The 18,851-nt window shown below is 36.9% G+C and overlaps 1 protein-coding gene across 4 annotated transcripts in view; it reads right to left on the bottom strand.

Moving 5' to 3' along the window:
- Positions 1–18,851, bottom strand: part of LOC134536921 (tyrosine-protein phosphatase non-receptor type 4) — a 52,039-nt gene that overhangs the window by 20,173 nt on the left and 13,015 nt on the right. For 2 of the 4 annotated variants that reach the window (XM_063377006.1, XM_063377008.1), the window contains exons 7-16: positions 15,587–15,707; positions 14,619–14,712; positions 13,115–13,267; positions 12,752–12,984; positions 11,326–11,487; positions 8,824–8,965; positions 6,188–6,355; positions 5,471–5,588; positions 3,838–4,089; positions 3,111–3,227 (exon numbers count right to left, since the gene is read on the bottom strand). In XM_063377006.1, coding sequence (XP_063233076.1) covers positions 3,111–3,227; positions 3,838–4,089; positions 5,471–5,588; positions 6,188–6,355; positions 8,824–8,965; positions 11,326–11,487; positions 12,752–12,984; positions 13,115–13,267; positions 14,619–14,712; positions 15,587–15,707 — 1,560 coding nt within the window. The remainder of the gene's footprint in view (positions 1–3,110; positions 3,228–3,837; positions 4,090–5,470; positions 5,589–6,187; positions 6,356–8,823; positions 8,966–11,325; positions 11,488–12,751; positions 12,985–13,114; positions 13,268–14,618; positions 14,713–15,586; positions 15,708–18,851) is intronic. The other 2 variants (XM_063377009.1, XM_063377007.1) reach the window with 1 other exon arrangement.

Raw genomic sequence — 18,851 nt, 5'->3', positions numbered from 1 at the left:
GTTTTAAAGAGAATTCACACATCTGCTCACAGAAATTAAGATTTCGTTAATATAACCTGTTATTTTCCAATTATACAGGTTTAAACACAATTTTTATGCTATTTTCGGTTTATTTTTATTTTTTGGGGGTCAAAATTTGTCCAATTCGGTTATAACGAGGACACGGTTATAGCGAGGATCAAACCCGGAACCGTGACACCTCGCTATAACGGGACTCTAGTGTATTTATTTCTGTTTGTACATAAACTGTTAACAGTATTTCAAAAGTGGTGGTTGAAATCCTTTGTAACATTCATATTTTCAATTTTATATCTAATTTGTTGGCATGTGTTTAATACAATAAAAAATGTTTAATGTTTTCCCTGAAAACATGAGGCTGTAGTTTGGGGGTCGTCTTAGATTCGAGGTCATCTTAGATTCGGGTATATAGGGTACATTTTCTTACCAAATAAACAGCGGTCTGCGAGTATTCTAAAAATAATTTACACTCGTGAATTATTAGAAATTTTATTCAACATTTCAAATCAAAAAAACTTTTTTTTTATTATTTGCTACTAAAAAAATTAATAAAAAAAAGGGGGGTAACACGTATGAAGCTTAGGAGATTAAAAGAGAAATTATTTTTTTCTCTCCCTCTGCAACTTAAATACATACATTTTTTTTTGTGTGTCACAAATGATCTGTGATTTATGATTTTTTTAAGTTTATAATAATTTGGATCAACAAAAATTTTTCCTATCCTTAAAATTTTACTGGCTTAAAAACCACAAGCCTGAGAATCAACGTATAGTTTAAATCAGTGGCGGAGTAAATTAGTAAATTAGATGTAAAATTCCAAATTTTTTTTTTTTTTTAACATTTTATAATACATGTTTAAGTTAAACTAAAAACATGACAAAATTCTGCTTATACATTCAGCAACACAACTGATTAATGGAACTAATCTGATTAGTCAGAAATAATCTGATTTCTGGGGTTCATCAGATTACTGTATTCAGTATCCCCAGATTAGTGGGGTATCAGCTGATTAGAAGTTATCGGCAAGTTAGTGGGGTATTGATGGATTAGTGAGGTATTGGTTCGGTATTGGCAGATTAATGGGCAATTGCTAGATTATTGCAGGTACTAATAGAGTTTTATATCCCAATCAAAAATAAAAATCTAAACTTCAAAATTGTTCTGCAAAAGAATCAACGAGCTTAGATTAAAAAGCCACTTGACTCTGCATCCTTAGATACCAGTAGAATTAATGGACTCATCCGATTCCAGAATCATAATCAAACCCAACACTAATATAAACTTCAATAGGTAAATATAAAAGTAGTTAAGTACAGAATTATATTGTATGTACATAATAATGTACTACTACAGTAGAATACCGGTACAACGTACCTCATTATAAAGTATATTTCACTTTAACGTATTTTTTTTAAGTCCCCGCCAAAAATCGTATCTTCACCATGCAAAATGGTTTCAGTTTAAAGTATCATATTTTCACTATAACGTATAAATTCTACTCGTAGCGTGGCATTACTACACCAAAATTTACTTAAACTGGTAAATAAATTTCCAGCTAAATGATTAATGTTGTAGAACAAACATACACAAATACCACCACAACGTATTATCTAACCTCTAAACCCTGAAAACAAAGTTACAAACAGTTGCGCGCACTACCATAGATTATACCATACGTAGTATGCGACGTGAGCAACACAACACCATTCGATACATCGAAACATGGAATTTTGAGAGTAGTATTAATTATTTAGACAATAGTGTTATGCTACGCTAATATACTGTTTGACGTCTGTGCCGGGATATTTTATTGTTATTGTTGAGTTTATTTTCAGGTTACGTTATTTAGACACCGCATTGTATTTGTGCTGCAAAATGAGATAAATGGAGATAAAAAGAAACGAAAGCAATTCACGCTTAAGGAAAAAGTGGAAATACTCAGAGAACTAGACAAAGGAAAAAAGCAAGTCGCAGTTGCGAAGACATAATATGAGATAGAACATTTAGTTCAACAGAGCATCATTCAAGCTCAAAAACAAACTGAAATAACACATTTTTTTAAAGTAACTAAACTTAAATTATACATACACACCAATGTTTAAACTGAAGTCAGATGTTGGCTAAAAAATAATGTATCTTACAATATCGCTATTTTTGTATTTTTTAATTTTTTTTTTTTCTCTTTGTAAAGATGATATGTATGTATGTTTCAGTACTAAGTACTTTCAGTACTAAGTACAAAAACTTGAGGTCCCTGTAAGTACTTAGTACTGAGATTCCACTGTATTAACCTATTTTAATGATTTTTGCTTGTTGATATTCACACTTTTTTTTAGAGAATGACGGATAACAGAAACTGGCAGCTAAACAAGTGACAGCTTATTAAAGTTTCACTGTACTTTAGGAAACTTCTTAGCAGTGTTTCAATGTTTAAGAAGACTTCAAACAATGAGATTTCTCAAACAAATGACATCCGTAAAGAAATGCAACCTCAAATATGTTTTGTATTAATATTAACTTCAAATACACTAAACACACAATTATAAAATAACATTTAACATCTTAATGCTTGATAGTAGTGATGGGTTTTACGGATAAAAACCAATGCCAATCCAATTAACGATACATTTCTTTAACAGATCTGCAAAACATATACAAAACCGATTCAATACCTTTTGTAAATAATCACTGTCCTAGTCTTCAGAAATTCAATATTTGTTTGTAATAAGGCAGTACCTCAATAAAATTCTCTAGGCAAGACTTTCGTTAGATGACAAAAAAAAGTATTTTACAGCATATAATTTGTGTTTTGCAAGAGACATTATGCCTTCGTATATTAAAAAAACATAACATTCACGTATAGTGTTATATTACAGAAAAATTGGAGTAAAAGATACGTGCAGAACTATAACAGGTGAATAGAAAAGATGGGCGAAACCTGAATGAATGAAATTGTACTTTTTTCATGTGTATTAGATTTTTAAATATCGGTTGGAAACCATTATATCGGAAAACCCAAAAATTTTAAACATCAGCTGATCCAGATACTGAAATGATCATGTCGGTACATCACTACTAGAAACCAACTTCACCTTGTGTGGCAATGTATCTGTTGATGATCCCAGAACCAGGGATTTCCATGTTGACGTAGTTGGCATTGATGTAGTCCCCAGAAGTCCCAGCAACCAGCACCACCCTTGTGGCATCATCTGAAAATATTCAGCGGAGCGATGCACCAGTAACTCTTAGATTCCGAACTACGTGCTAAGCAATCGCACACTTAACAAGCTATCGTTATTGGAAATTTCAAATCATATCCGCAGATCATTTGTTACATGTAACAATGTATGTATAATTTTGCAAGAGGAAAAAAAAAATCTTCATTTCTCAATAAATAACTTTAACTTCAAACATCTCACTTTTTTTTTTACTTAAATTTTTTTGTGAATTAAGTCCCACTTGGTGTGTATAATGAAAATTACCAATTGAAAAAATAAAATTTTATGTGAAATGTCGAATCCAGTATCGTATGATTCACGACATGAATAATTTCCAAAACCGGCCATCTCCACAAAAAAAAAAAAAAAAAAAAATGGTTTTGTTCTAGAAAATCAAATTCCACGGTAAACCGCCGTGAACAAGGAGCAGTTAATTACAAAAGCGGCCATGTTCGTTTAATCAACCGTCTTGAATGTCGCATCAATGTAATTGAGTAAACGGTTTTCCTCGATTGAACGCAAAACTGTTGTGAGGGAGATGGCCACGACTCGTGTATCAGCACGGCGGACGGCCGGGCGCCAGCGGCAGGAGGCTACTCACAGGGCCAGATGTCGTGGTATCGGTTCTTGGCCTGGTTGAGGGGCTTCCTGGCCTCGTCGAAGCTGAGCCCTGGCTTCTTGCGGTAGAGCTGCTCGAACTGGGCGACGAGGGCGCCGCCGGCCAGCCCGTCCGCCAGCAGCAGCATGGACTCTGCGAGCCGCCCCTCGCGATCCCCCGCGAGGGGCAGGTCTGGCACGTACTGGTACGGCGGCTCCTCCTCCTCCTCCTCCTCCTGGTGCGCCTCGTACACGGCTGCACGCGCGACACCCGTGAAACACTAGCACGTCTCTTTCAACATCTCCCACGACCAACACAACACAGCGTCAAACGACAAGTGACGGGCGACACCCACGAAACACTCACACGTCGCTTTCAACATCTCCCACCACCAACACAACACAGAGTCAAACGACAAGTGACGGGCGACACCCGTGAAACAATCGCACGTCTCTTTCAACATCTCCCACGACCAACACAACACAGCGTCAAACGACAAGTGACGGGCGACACCCATGAAACACTTACACGTCGCTTTCAACATCTCCCACGACCAACACAACACAGCGTCAAACGACAAGTGACGGGCGACACCCGTGAAACAATCGCACGTCTCTTTCAACATCTCCGACGACCAACACAACACAGCGTCAAACGACAAGTGATGGGCGACACCCACGAAACACTCGCATGTCTCTTTCAACATCTCCCACAACCAACACAACACAGCGTCAAACGACAAGTGACAGGCGACACCCGTGAAACACTCACACATTTCTTTTAACATCTCCCACGACCAACACAACACAGCGTCAAACCTTTCCGTGAATAATTGCAGTGAGTGCAAGTCTCCAGGAATTTGTGAGAAATAAGTACGTACCTTCTTTAATTCTTTATGAAAATGGTTTTTCGTACACGAAAAAAAAAAAGTTTTTTTTTTTTTGCATAAATTTAGTGGGCAGCACAATACACATTATGCTTTTGACTAACTTACACACGCACACACACAAACAGCCCCCCCCCCCCCGGCCCTCTTTCTCACTCTCTGGCCGGTTTATTTTTAGATTCCCCCCCCCCCCCCCTTTTTTTTGCCGAGTGCCAGCCCGGCGGCAGACGCAACCCGTCAGCAAAGTTCACGATACTTCACAAAAATTGCCGAGATAATTTAATTAAACTATCTATACTTACCTGTAGCATATTTATAAAAAAAAAATCAACACAGTCTAGTTATTTAAGCGCCAAGTCGACCACAAAAGTGCAATGTTAATTTATTTTACCTCCCAAAATTAAAAACTCGCGTACAGATCGCAGTACATCTTATTAAACAAATAAATCGCCATGAAAAGTGCTGCCCACATGCTGGTGAATACGGTAATATGTCGTCTATGCTCTCCTCGCACTTCAGACTCATGTAACCCATTAATGTACTTGTTACACAATCTTTTTTTATATATAAAACTAGCAATGATTAGTTGTTGACTCTTGACATCATCTCTCCGTAAACATTAACACTCCCATAAATAATATAAAATACATGATAAACAAGCTCTCCGCAACACTATGGTTATGCAGGTGCAGCGAATACACGAGCGTTCCCTGAAACTGATCACTGAGAGGGTGGTATAGCTCTACTAACCATTAGGCCTGACAGACAGCACCAGTTCCCCAGCTCCGGAATCCCGAGAAGCTCGAATCAGGTTGACGACTTGCTCGTGTAGAAGCCCGATGACCTCGTGGCCATTGATCAACACCACCTTGAAGAGAATTTAACGTGAAAATAGTTGAACTCTCACCTCCACCACACAGTTACAGCATTTGTAATTTAGTACATTTATATTCTCGACACGTAGTCCTGTCTACCAAAAGTTAACAAATGATTACTAATTATCAAACATGCTCTTTGACCAAAAGCACCAAGAGTTGAAAGTACAATAACAATTTTTTTAATTAACGTTGAAATTCTTTTATTAATATTTTAAAATTTTATCATTATTGTACCAAATGAAAAAAAAAATTATATTTTGTTCTCAACATCTAAATTGTTTAATTAAAAATTTTATTTTACAAAATTGTAATTTTATCAGGGGCCCTTTTTTGTCTATAGCCTACATAATGTCCACAAACATAGCCATACCAGCCGATCTGAACAAATGGACATTGAAACTGATAAATCTCTAGGTACTTTTTTGGAATTCATTGGAATATTTCAATTATATTTTAAAAATTACATACTAAAATATCTGAAAGAGCAATAATTTTTATTCACCCCCCCCCCTGCATCTCTTGTGAATTGCTGAACATTATAGATGATCACAAACACAAATGTTTTGTTGTTTTACGTTGTTGCACTTGCCTGATCGCCTTCACTGAGCCTGGGGTAGCAGCGGTCCGCAGGCGTGTTGGCCGCAACCCGCGACACGAAGATGGGCATGTTGAGATCCGCGCCTCCCTTCACATTGAAGCCGAACCGGCCATGTTCATCCGGCAGGATTCGTATCACAACCACGTTTTCGTCAGTGCCCTAATATTTGAAACACAAGCTGTTAAACTGCTGACCTCTGCAAAAGTTTTTTTATTTAATTTCACAGATTCTAGGGATTGGGCCAGTCAAATCCTCAAATAACATCAATTCTCAGTATTCACTGTACTGTTCACACTTTTACACAATAAACAAAATGAAGCAGATATAAACACAAATTAATGTTTATACTTTTTTATTTCATGTGGTGTAAATATTTTTAAATATCTTGAGATGCTGAATTTACATGTTTTGTCAGCATAATAAAAGTAACAAAGAATAAAATTTATCATATACTTTCTGCATTTGTTTCGTTAAAACTATGACCTCTTCATCTTGTATTAATGAGGCATCACTATGATGAAACTGACTGTAGTCTACAGGGTTTACCAAACAGCTCAATATCTCACAGCTGCTGGCTATTACAATGGACTCTGCTGTCCAACCAGTCAGTCTGCCTCGCAATGGCAGCACTACCTATGAAGGCAGACATGTGGTTGGATATTACACCAGTGTGATACAAACCTCTGAAACCTACTCACAAAAAAAGAAAATTCTCACATCACCACAGGTAATTACAAATATTAAAATTACTTTGAATGAAATTTCAGGTTTGATAACTTTAACTAGTGTTCATTGTACAAGGGAAAAAAAAAACTATACAAAATTAGTGGGCATTTAATTTTAATTAATTGCAAACTTCCTAAAAGGATTTTAGTGTAAGCATTTGAAATTAGTTTCAGCTATGTATAAAAATCGTAAACAAGTGATTTAGATGACTTACAAGATAGTCTCGAATAACCTGGTAGTCGCGATTCAAAAAAAGGTACAAATGTAGAATCTCACATTCAAAGTGAAAAAAGCTAAACAAAAAAAATATACACTGCAAAATCACAGATGCAGGAAGACAATGTCTTGAGAGACTTCAGTTGGGGATGCATTGTGCAAGAACAAACAGAGAGTAAATACATGATTCAGATTACAACTACTACAGGCCATGAAAAGTTGACAACCATCACTTCCTTTCGCTAATTTTTGAAGTGAAACTTCTTAACAGCCGGTTGCGTAAGTCGAGGTAATGTCGTATTTAGAGCGCAATGGAAAAGTGAATTGGAAGAATAAGGATCAGAAGAAAGAGGAAAGGCTTAGCGAGTAAAGAATAATGTAGACACTCGGACAACTGTTAAGACTCTGCAGGTTTTGAAGTGAAACTATTTTTCAGTTTCAGATTAATACATAATTTGTACTATCCGAGAATTTTAACCCCAAACACGCACAGTGACAATGCACACACTTAAGCCCACCGCACACGGTACAATATTTTCTACTAGTTTGCTTACTAGAATGCTTACTGGTTTCTGTACTGTGTAGGCTACAAGCTGAAACACTAGGTGCACTACAAGTTTCTGCTGCACACGATTCTAGCTGCCTTACTAGTTTTGTTAAGAGAATATTCTCCACAAAAAATTTTTATTATGATAATTCACATTTTTTTTACTGCATACAAACAAGGCTCTTCTTTGTATGCATTTATTAAAACGAGGAGTTGGTCACTATTCCACTTCTTTCCGTCCATGTTTATCAAGACATGCGCGCTTAAAGGTGTAAACAACCCCTCTCATGCTGTTTTCGTGAGTTCTGATTGGCCACTCCTTAAATATTGGAACACACCAAGCGACGAAAATAGGACGCAGTCTATTACGCAAAACTCAGTAGCCCAGCTCGTACAGCTACTAGAATCCAGTTTGAATTCGAGTGAAGAAACTAGTAGTAGAGCCAGTACGACTCCTTGCTTACAATATTGTAAGGAATATTGTACCGTGTGCGGCAGGCTTTAGAGGCTGTTCCACCTGCAGAACATTTTCCCCATTCGTGGCTTAACTGACAAATGAGCAACACCAAGGATCTTCGAAACCTGTGCCGCACGCCACACGACCAATCACCTGCTTGCATTCTCAGGGACTAGATGCTGTTCCATCAGTACACCAATTTTCCAATTCAAGTCACGTGACGAAAACAAAGTAAACCATATACCGCCAGCTATTACTTTCTTTAAATTATTTGCGTATATTTTTTAAAACAATAAATGTTAGTTATTGCTTTTTTTTGCTAGTGTTTTGATAATACTAATTTTAATGTGCCTATTAAATTAAATACAGTTTTAATAATTCAATTTACCGATAAAAAATATGTCATTAGTTATTCCGTTATTCCAGCATGCCAATGATAGTAAGTGTATTTTTGTGTGAACACAGCACATGTCATTTGAGTAAAATGGATTTTCACGTTGGAAATTACTTTTCCCTTTTAAGAAGTTTTCCCTGTTAAGAAGTTTTAAGCATCCAGTCCCTTGAAAAACTTCTTAACAGGGTTTCACTGTATTTGTTCGAGGGAACGGCAAGTTTTGCGCGGCCCGCAGGGGATCCAGGCGAGGACACACGCGGCCACACGGGAACGAGCAGCAAGGTCACCTGGGCGAGGGTAATGTCGTAGTCCGCGGCGCTGCCGGTCCGGTCCGAGCCCAGCTCGTCGTCCATGTAGCTCAGCCCCCGCGTCTGCAGGGCGGGGGAGAAGGGAGGCAGCTCGTCACCCCTCTCGACGAACCCTCCTTCACTGCAAGCAGGTCGCACGACCGGTTCAGCGCTCGCAACGAGCAGGGGCGAGATTTCACGGTCGATTGAGACGAAACCAAGATGACATTACGACGCAGGTTAACACACTTAACACCTAAACATTACGTCGCTGTTACTGCAACAGGTTGTATGTCAAAATGTCTCACTTTCCAGGAGATCAAAAAAACTGTTTCATTAATCAGGGTTATCATATTATGTTATGAAATTTTGGTAGTATTCTTAGAATTATGCTTCTTACTTTACAGTTATTGACAAACGACTTTTTTCCACAACATAAGTTGCCTTCCGAAATACACAAACGGCCAAAAATTTAAAAATGCCAATTTTTGACATACAACCTTTTGCAGTAACAGCAACGATTAGTTAGTCCACCACATAGCACAGAAGTGCAACGTCAGTCTTGATAATATGAGAATTCAAAGTAAACTTAAATAAAATAATAAAAATTTTAATATACAAAAATTTTGCCTAACGTTTGTACCAAATTCTACAGACCAAATGGATCAAAACATTAATTTTAAATATTGTTCAATTATGTACCTTTCACAAATTCCTTTTTTTAAATTTCTGTTATGGACAAGTTTTTCAAACAAACAATTGCTGGCTGATTAATTTTTTATTCTGAATAAAAGAATACATCTTTCACAATAATACAGTCAAACCTCTATCTATCGTTTTTCAGGGGACCAACAAAAAAATTCAGTAGATGCGGACATTCAATAGATGTGGACTTCAACCTAAGAATTTTTAAAAAATATTTCAACCTCAAAATTAGTGTCAGAAATATATCAGTTACTTGTCTTTAAAGTTAAATCATTTGAAAAATAAATAAAAATGGAGGTATTTTACTTAATTCAATTTACACTTGCAAAAAAAAACATAAGCACAATAAATCTACATGGAAATTAGTCATTTTCAATATCCTGAAGTCTGAAATATGTTTACTCATGTCATCAAATGTAGAGCTGTACTGAAGAAGCCGATTTTGCCAATATTTAATTGAATCAGCATTTCTGCCGACTTCCGATACGCTTGTTAATTTTCGGCCGATATTACTGAAAAACGAGAGAGACTGCCATAACCTAAAAATCCACGAGTACCCTTTTCAGTTTTCGTAGTAGTACTGCATTCTTTCAGATCACATTATTTCTTCGCAACATGTGCCAAACGTACATATATAAATTTAACATCCTTTTTTTCAATAATGTTCTTTAATTTTAATATGTCATAAATAAATACATCACCGTCACAGTAAATAGACATCTCGGTTGTTACGGTAACTGTAGTGCAAATGTGGTAGCTATCGTGCTTCTTTAGTAATTATGGTATAGACAAAGAATCTTTAGTTCCTTTTATGGTAATTATCTTAGGATAACAATTGGGTTTGTACTGTAGTTATGGTACATTATCCATATTTCTTCGTAAGTTCATTTGTCTTTTCTTCATATTTACGTGCTCCATTACTTGGCTGCAGATTCAAGGTGATATTTACCATTGTATACTATCGTTACTGTTTTTATGACGGTTTCTTTCTAAGAAATGGTTATTTCTGCAAAATCTTTAAGGTTAAACGATCATCTATTATAATTTATAGTGACGGGACCACATATTTTGTACGATGAATGCGGACAAAACGATAATTCGAACATCGGTACAAGCGGACTTTTTTAACCTTAGTTGTATGGCAATTTTGCCGGGACCGTAGAAAGTATACGATAAACACGGACAATCGATACATGCGAGTTCGATAGATAGAGGTTTGACTGTATAGTCATATTTAATTAAAATATAATAGAGACAAGATTTTATGGTTTTATTCTTAGTCCAATTTTATTTTTAAAATACAGGATTTTGGTACAATTGTTTTCATTTTTATAGAATCTGTTTTGTAATACGGACTTGCTCCACCAAAAATAGTGGTAAAATTTATATGCTGCATTTGATTCAATTACAAGAATGCTCATTTGGTAATCATTATGTCAAACATTCATTCATACCTTCCCTGTGGTTTAAGTCTCCGTCAGATGTGCAGATTTTCTGGACTTCAGTTATTTGATGTTTATAATTTTTTTCTGGTTCAACTTGACTGGCAGAAAGCGGGATATCGCATGGCTTTCATTTGAACAGGCTGAGAACCAAAATAACTAACGTAATAAAAAAAACCTATTTAAATCTAAAAACCTAGTTAAAAAAAATGAAATTTCTCTTAATTAAAACTATATTGACGTTTGATGATGTGGCCAAATCGTTAATTCGGCACGGACATGGTCCTGAATGTGACCTAGGACTGTAACACACAGTGATGGTAGCGCATCTGAACAGAAGCGCACGGCTACTTACTCATCTGAAGGAAGTGGAGGGCCTTCTCCCCAGGCGACGCGGGGCTGCCTCGCCCCCAGCGACGTCACTTTATTGTCGTATGGCCGCGGAGGTCGCGTGGGTGCAGGTACGAGCTTCGCTTTCTCTTCAATCGCAGGTGCAACAATCCGTCTGCTTGGTGACCTTTTAAAAAATTTTTTTAAATAAATATTCAATGCTTTCAAAATTTATGTAAAAAATATTTGAAATTCCTTGCAACCCTTTCAAAGAATTTTCGTTAGGATACAGAGAATTTAAATATATTCCAAACTTTAAACTGGTTTAGAAATACGTTAATTCATTTTTTAACTATTATCATTATACATAAACATATCCACTAAACTGGCAATAACTAGAGACCTGCAAAATTCGCGGTTTAGATGACCTTCAGGATAGACTGCACATACCCCTGTACACTCTGGCAAAAAACGCAAGTTCACTGGCTGCCAACTTGTAAGTCGTCACAGCTGGTTTGTCTGTGATTCGGTCCTTCTTTGGTTGAGGCTTTATAACTGGTTGAGATTCGTCCAGATGAACAGTAAGCCAATAGCAAAATTATCTAAGAGGTAGGGATGTGCGAGTACCCGATATTTTCGGATAAGGTTCGAATCCACAATTACCCGAACCCTGAATTGTTGTACGTACATGGATTCGAACAGTATTACGAATATTCACAAAAGTTATAAATTAATTTAATACGGCTCAAAAATACTAGCAGTGAAAAATAAAATTAGGCTACTATTACGTAAGTATTTATAATATGATGTATCCAAGAAAGATATGTAAATTAAATAATTTAACACAGTGACATTAAAAGAATTTCAAGATTTCGAGAGCTTAAACAATAATTACGAATTTCCTCGTATAGCAAACTATAAACTAAAAACAATTACATACCTACAAGAAAAAAACATCTTGGCTGTATGTTGGAGAAAAAATGGTTTCGTTTGCTGAAACGTTTATAAAACTGAGATTTCCCTGTGGCATGCAATTTATTACGAATGAGTTGGAGAATCGAATATGTTTTGGTTTTCAGATTTTAAAGTGTTTATTAATTAAGTTTACATAATTATAAATGTTTCAATCTCAGTGTAATAAATAATTGCCAGTAGTTACAGTTAGACAAAGAGAACGCAAATTATTTTTAAATTAATGTTATTTTTAATTATTATGTGCTTAATATTCGGAATCGGATTCATATCTCAAATATTGCCAGGGATTCGAATCGGATTCGAACAGAACTGTAAATCAAGGATTCGCACATCCCTACTAAGAGGTATATGTGTTTGAATTCTAGCCTATCACCAAATGAATCCGTGAATTTTGCAGGTCTCTAGCAATAACATGTTATCAGTGACATGCAATTCAGGAGGCGGAGGAAATGAGCCAATCACGTTCGCCCCTTCACCTGATAAAGGTCCTCTCGAGGCGGGCCCGCTGACGGCCGTCCTCCACGGTCTGGAACTCCGTGCGGCCGGAGAAGGTGAAGCGGGAGCCAAGGGAGAGGGGGAAGCGGCGACCCCGAGTGTGCGGGGAGTGAAGGCGGAAGAAGGTGTGGTGCTCCACGCACGACTTCCACAGGTTCTTGGACGAGCGGTACGTCGCCATGTTGAACCCCAGCAGCGTGTCGTAGTCCTCGCTCTGCGACGCGGTTTGAAACACACACACACACACATCTCTACTCCCGAGCATCTAGCCCATGTCTTAACCATCAATGTTTCAAGTACAATGTTGAATATTGTCTACCATGGCAAGCAATGATTATACTAACCAGTTCTCTCCGAAGTTGGATGAAGAACTGCTTCCGCTTGAAGGAGATCTTCACTATCTTCGACCACGAGAAAGTGTTGATGCGCATGTTGTTTTGGAACACAACAAGGCCGACAAATGTGACACCCAGTTGTATTTCCTTGTTCGTGGAGTCCTGGTGGCAATAAACACTTGGTGAGTGCATGCTGCTAACAAAATAAAACGATACAAACTGCACGTAATCGTAAGGCAAAATTAGGTATGTACAATCACCAATCAGTCTTGTATACAAAAGTATGCTCCTCCCAGAGAGTATTTAAAATGTACAATGATGCATATTATGTATTGATGAAAGCTTGGACATTTGGCTGACTGTACAAGTTTGCTTCCCTTAAAAGATGGCTGCTTGGTATTTTATCTTGCATGGTTATTTTCGGCACGCAAGAACTGTTAATAATTTCTTTAAAGGAAGTATTTCTTAAAATCAAAGTAAAAACCTTAAATTAACTTTGCCCTTCATTAGAAATGTGCCAAAAAGTTTCTAGTGCAAATAAAACTGATTATCTTTAAAATTAATAATTCAATAATACAGTGCCTACTTTCCCAGAAACAGACTTTTGAAGAGGGTTCTTTACTCATATAGTTTTATTTTCTGTTATACAGTTATGCAATTTTTCTTTACTTACTTTTTTCCCCACACATACATATCTTTATATACATGACACACACACACATAACTTTTTAAAAATAATAAGTTTGTAAAAAAAAATTAAATTTTGTTGTATACCTAGTAACATAAAAAATTCAGCTTTGAACTTTAGAAATAACCAAAATTATAAATTTGACACTGAACCCTAAAAACCAACTGCAACAAACTAGAACTGTGCGAAGCTTCCACTAAGCGAATCAAATTGAATCTCTTTTAGATGTTCAATTCAACTTTACAAGAAAATTTCTTATTTCATATGAAGCTTCGAATGTGATGCAAACCTTCGAACATAATGTGAAGCTTTTTAAAGCACCGGTAGCCTAACATTTATGCCGTCAGTTGAGGCACAACAATCCTTGCCTTCCCTTTAACACACAATGAATATTAATGGTGACGTAAATTGGTTTTCTTTTAGTAAAACAAACACGAATTTAAGTGATTAAAGCAAAAAAAATTTTCTTATTGTCTAAAATATAAAAATTTTGTTTTCATTATATTATGTTACATGTTTAAGTTAATTAAAAGTAAAGTTAATTAGGTACTTAATTAGGTTTCAGTTAGATACCTTTAAAGATAAAACATTGTAATACAGATGTGCTGAGAAAAAATATTCACGATTCAGTTCGACTTTGTGAATATTTTTAACATTTGAGTAAATATTTTTACTTTGCATCCTGAACTAAAATTCACACAGGCATACAACAAACATTTAGGATAGTGGCTGGATGCTCAAACGGACAAAAAACATGTGACACAGCAACTGGATAAGGCAAAACTGCACAACACAAAACCAAGAAATATCTAATTAGGTGCTTACCCTTACCCTGGCGCGATGCAAGTCCACACCATACATGTCCAGCCTCTTAGCATGATCTAAAAAATTGAATTCTGCATCCGCTGGAGTCTGGCCCCTAAAAATACACACACAACCAGTGACAATACTGCACATAATTTTTTTTTTTTACTACATATAAACTTAAGCATTTCTGTAAATGCAGTGAAAGTAATCATTAACAACTATCAACTTTTTATGCTAGGAAAAAATCCTACAAACAAAAATTAACATAAAATTATTCATAAGAATACCCTCTTAAGCAACATTCTAATATTCAGCACATCATCCAAAATGTAAGCAGTAATCAATAACCCCTCGAAACTGGGAAACTAATCATTACATATTTTTTATCACATTCATACAACCTAATGCTCTATAAGTGGATACAATAATTCAATAAGCAAATTAATCAGAGGTGCCCCCCCCCCCCCCAAACACTATGACTCACCCCCCCCCCCTAACCTATGATGCCCCCCCCCCCCAAATTTTTTATGCCATCTTCTCAATGATTTACTCAATTATTTTATAATATTATACTTTTTTAGTATTATATTTTATCACATTTTGCATTAATTAAAACTGATTTTCTAATGATAATTTTGGTCATATCAGGTAATATTTCCATCGTGAACCGACAGATGCCAAACTGCCTTTGTTGAGGAAAGTGCGGGGTTGCCAATTTCATTTACAAGATCCCTTTCAATTATCAAAGCACCAGAAACGTATCTTCACATTGGAAGCTATAATTATGTAAATAATATATACATTTTTCTCATCTTTTAACCCCCCCCCCCCCCCTGAAATTTTAATGACGCAGTCTGCGCCGTTACCCCCCCCCCCCCCCTTGCGGGCACCCCTGATTTAATCAACTATTTCCTATCATGGGTGCACAAAAAAAAAAAAAGGAGAAACGAATATCAAGACGATCAGGACACGGGCCGGCTACTCACTTGTGCAGCTTGTGAAGCTCGGCAATTTTCTTCTCCATCTCGTCGTTCTGCCCGGGGAACAGCTGGAGTGCCGACAGGTAGCCCGGGCCGTGCTCGTCCGGGTTGAAGTCCCCCAGCTCCGCTGGACAAACCACACGCGTTTCCGACTTAGAGCTCGAGTGGGAGCAACAGTTCCCGCAACTGCTGGGAGAGCAAACACGCAGTGACAAGGTCTTGGGAGCACACAGCCACGCCGGATCGGCGATCTCACCGGACTGTCGGACATCAGTTTAGTTTTAACAGGAATAACAAAGAAAAACCAACAGCTGTAATGAGCTGCTCTGCAGAGAGAAAACATACAAATGAATACTAGCCTTCTTCAAAAAGTGGTTGTCTGTAAAGTCGGTATACGGACGATAGTTTAACGTGACAACAAAACATTGACGAAATCGGCGCAAGTGTAAAATGAGCGCAACGGAACACAGCGTAAAAAACAGGACAATGTGTGTAACGGGACACTTTTTCGTGCGTGCAGCAGGCGTTCATCGATTTATTAGATGCTGTAACGTCAAAAAAAAAAAAAAATCATGAAAATGTAACAGTAAAATTCAACTGCTAGAGAAAAGGAAACACCATACTGAAATGAAATGGGAAAAAAAAAAAAAAAACATCAGTAACAATAAACTCTGGACAAACTAAAAATGTGACCTGGTATCTAAGGTCAAAAACTAAAATCTACCCTAAAATATATCATTAATGGTGTTGGAGGTCATTTGCACATCTGTCAGTCATGCGGTCATATCATTAATTTGAGCCGGGATGAGCTTATTTACACTAAGGTAAACCCATCATATCAATATGCAATGCTTAGTACAATGCTTTAGATTTTTTTAGGCTTAAGATAATTGATGAAGTAATATTCTCCAACCAAAGTAATGAACAGTCTCGGATATAGCGTGAATTAAATTAGCATTTAATTCAGGAAAAAAAATGTTATGCAGGCTTATTAAAAAACTACAATCAATTTTGTCCAACTTAATTCAAACCTGAAAATGTGTTGGCTATAATAAATTACGCTTAACAAATTAGTAATTTTCTATATAAATAAAAAAATAAAAACAAACAAAACATATACATATAAAATTTAACCAAACCTAAAAATGATTAATTTATGGTCTCCACAGCCTATAATAATGCACCTAAATCATACATACATCACCATTAAATCCACCATATGTTAAAATTTAATCATGATTTCATACATACCAATGAATGTAAAACAGAAAAATAATCATTCCTAATAAAAATCAGAAAATTTCAGCTGTAGGAAAAAACCGAGATAGTTTTTTTTCATGTATTAAAAGAGGCATCACAAACAACAATTTCTTCCACCACCTCTAAGGTATAAAATCGGCTTGCCTCAGACTGATTTGTATTCATGTCGCGAGGAGCGCGAGCACTCCAGCACAAAAGACGTGACATTTGGTTGGGTGAAGAGGAAAGGAATAGGTATGTAGTCCACAGAATTCACCAGCAGCCAATGTCTCATCACAGCTGCCGGTAGTGCTAGTGGACCAGACTGTCCAACATGCCAGGCAGCTTCACGATGGTGCTATTCTCCCCACGGAGCCAGCCAGCGGGTTGGATGTCACTCCAGTGTGCTTCGGCACTCTAACACTGCCTCGCGTCGTACCTTTTACTGAGTCATCACGGGCAGCTACGGTCATATCATCGTTCAGTGGATCACGTGCTTAAATATAAGCAACTTTCACAATTACGTGATTTATGACAAAGGTAAAATTATTGCAATGGAATCTTTTTTTCTCGAATTAAAAAAAAAAAAAGTCTCCCCGAAATTTAACGGAATCAATATGGACTAAAGTAAGGAACCACCCAGTAAATGCCTTAAGTGATTAATAAACCCACAAAACACAGAAATCACCACTGATCAAGGATTCTACACAGAACCTCTTGTATTTAATTAGTGTATACATTGCTCTATAAAGTCTCTCTTTTCTTTTAACTACACATTACACAAAACTTCTGACTCATTTATTTATATATTCATTTTGTTTGTAAAACTTTTTCTTATTTACTGTTCAAACTTTCACATTTCATCTGCAAAATCAATGGAAGTACCTATTTTAATGTGCATTTATCAAAATTGGCAGATATTGCTAATGATAAATAATTAGTATTTGTGAGTTTTTATTCTGGAATCAAATCAAAATGAATTTTTTTAAGACTTCAATTTCACAAAACAATTTTTTCAGGTATGCCATTTTATACACTGGTGATAATCAGTACAAACACTCAGTCTTACCTGATAATACTAGGCAATCGGTAGCAATATTTTGTACAGTAGCCTTGATTAACGGATTTAATGCGGACCGCAGCAACCTCGGATATTGGATAAGCAAAATTTAGGATAACTTGGATACAATAAGAAAACCATCTTGGTTTTCAGCTGAACCATGTTTAATTTTTTTTGTGGTGATGTTTTTGCAGCTTAACTACAGGGTAGATTCTTACACATCTACTCCACGATTTGCTCAACCAGTAAATGGCATCTTTGAAGGTTAATTTTTATTAGGCTTCCGAGAACAGTTAATCATTTTCTAGGTCCCCAAGCACATGTTTCAACTGTCTTTGCCGGTAATGGCGCCTTAGGTCAGCTCCGATAATACGGAATCTCAGTTAATCGAGACACTACTGTAACTGGTATTTCAATAGTGGTGGATTTCCAAGACTCACATACAGAAAGATTCTGAAGTTACAAAATCCACGTGCAGAACTCTGCTGGAAAGTGTCGAGCAAGAAGACATTTTTGTTTGGTAGGGTTCAAAGGTTTTACGTCACACAACCTGTTTGGTCTTGTAAATATTGTGTGTAATTTAGTGCATAGTGTTTGGAAACATGAACAAAGTGTGACTGTTTACCACGTGCACACGAATCACGTTTCAAACAACACCAGAAAAAAAAAACCGGAACTATCCGGCCCGGAGGACCAAATGTTTCGTCTACGAGACGTACGAGACTGTAAAATCCAGATAAAAACGACACAATCAATTAAGATGCACTCGCGAACCACTCGATTGGCAGCAAGCGTGCACGATAGCACAGCTTACCGCACATGACGGTTGAACAACAACTGTTGCTTCGTTGCCGGAAGCTGCAGGGCCGCCCGCCTCGGCGGGCAGCCAACTTGAAAAAACTCGGCGCTGCTAGCGAGCAGCGCGGGATGTTCAAAATTCAAATGTTTCCAAACACTATATGTTTGATATTG

Source organism: Bacillus rossius, chromosome 11 (assembly GCF_032445375.1).
Source record: "Bacillus rossius redtenbacheri isolate Brsri chromosome 11, Brsri_v3, whole genome shotgun sequence".
Lineage (NCBI taxonomy): Eukaryota > Metazoa > Arthropoda > Insecta > Phasmatodea > Bacillidae > Bacillus > Bacillus rossius.
Note: the sequence above shows the minus strand (reverse complement) of the source record. Positions and strands in the feature narration are given on the sequence as shown.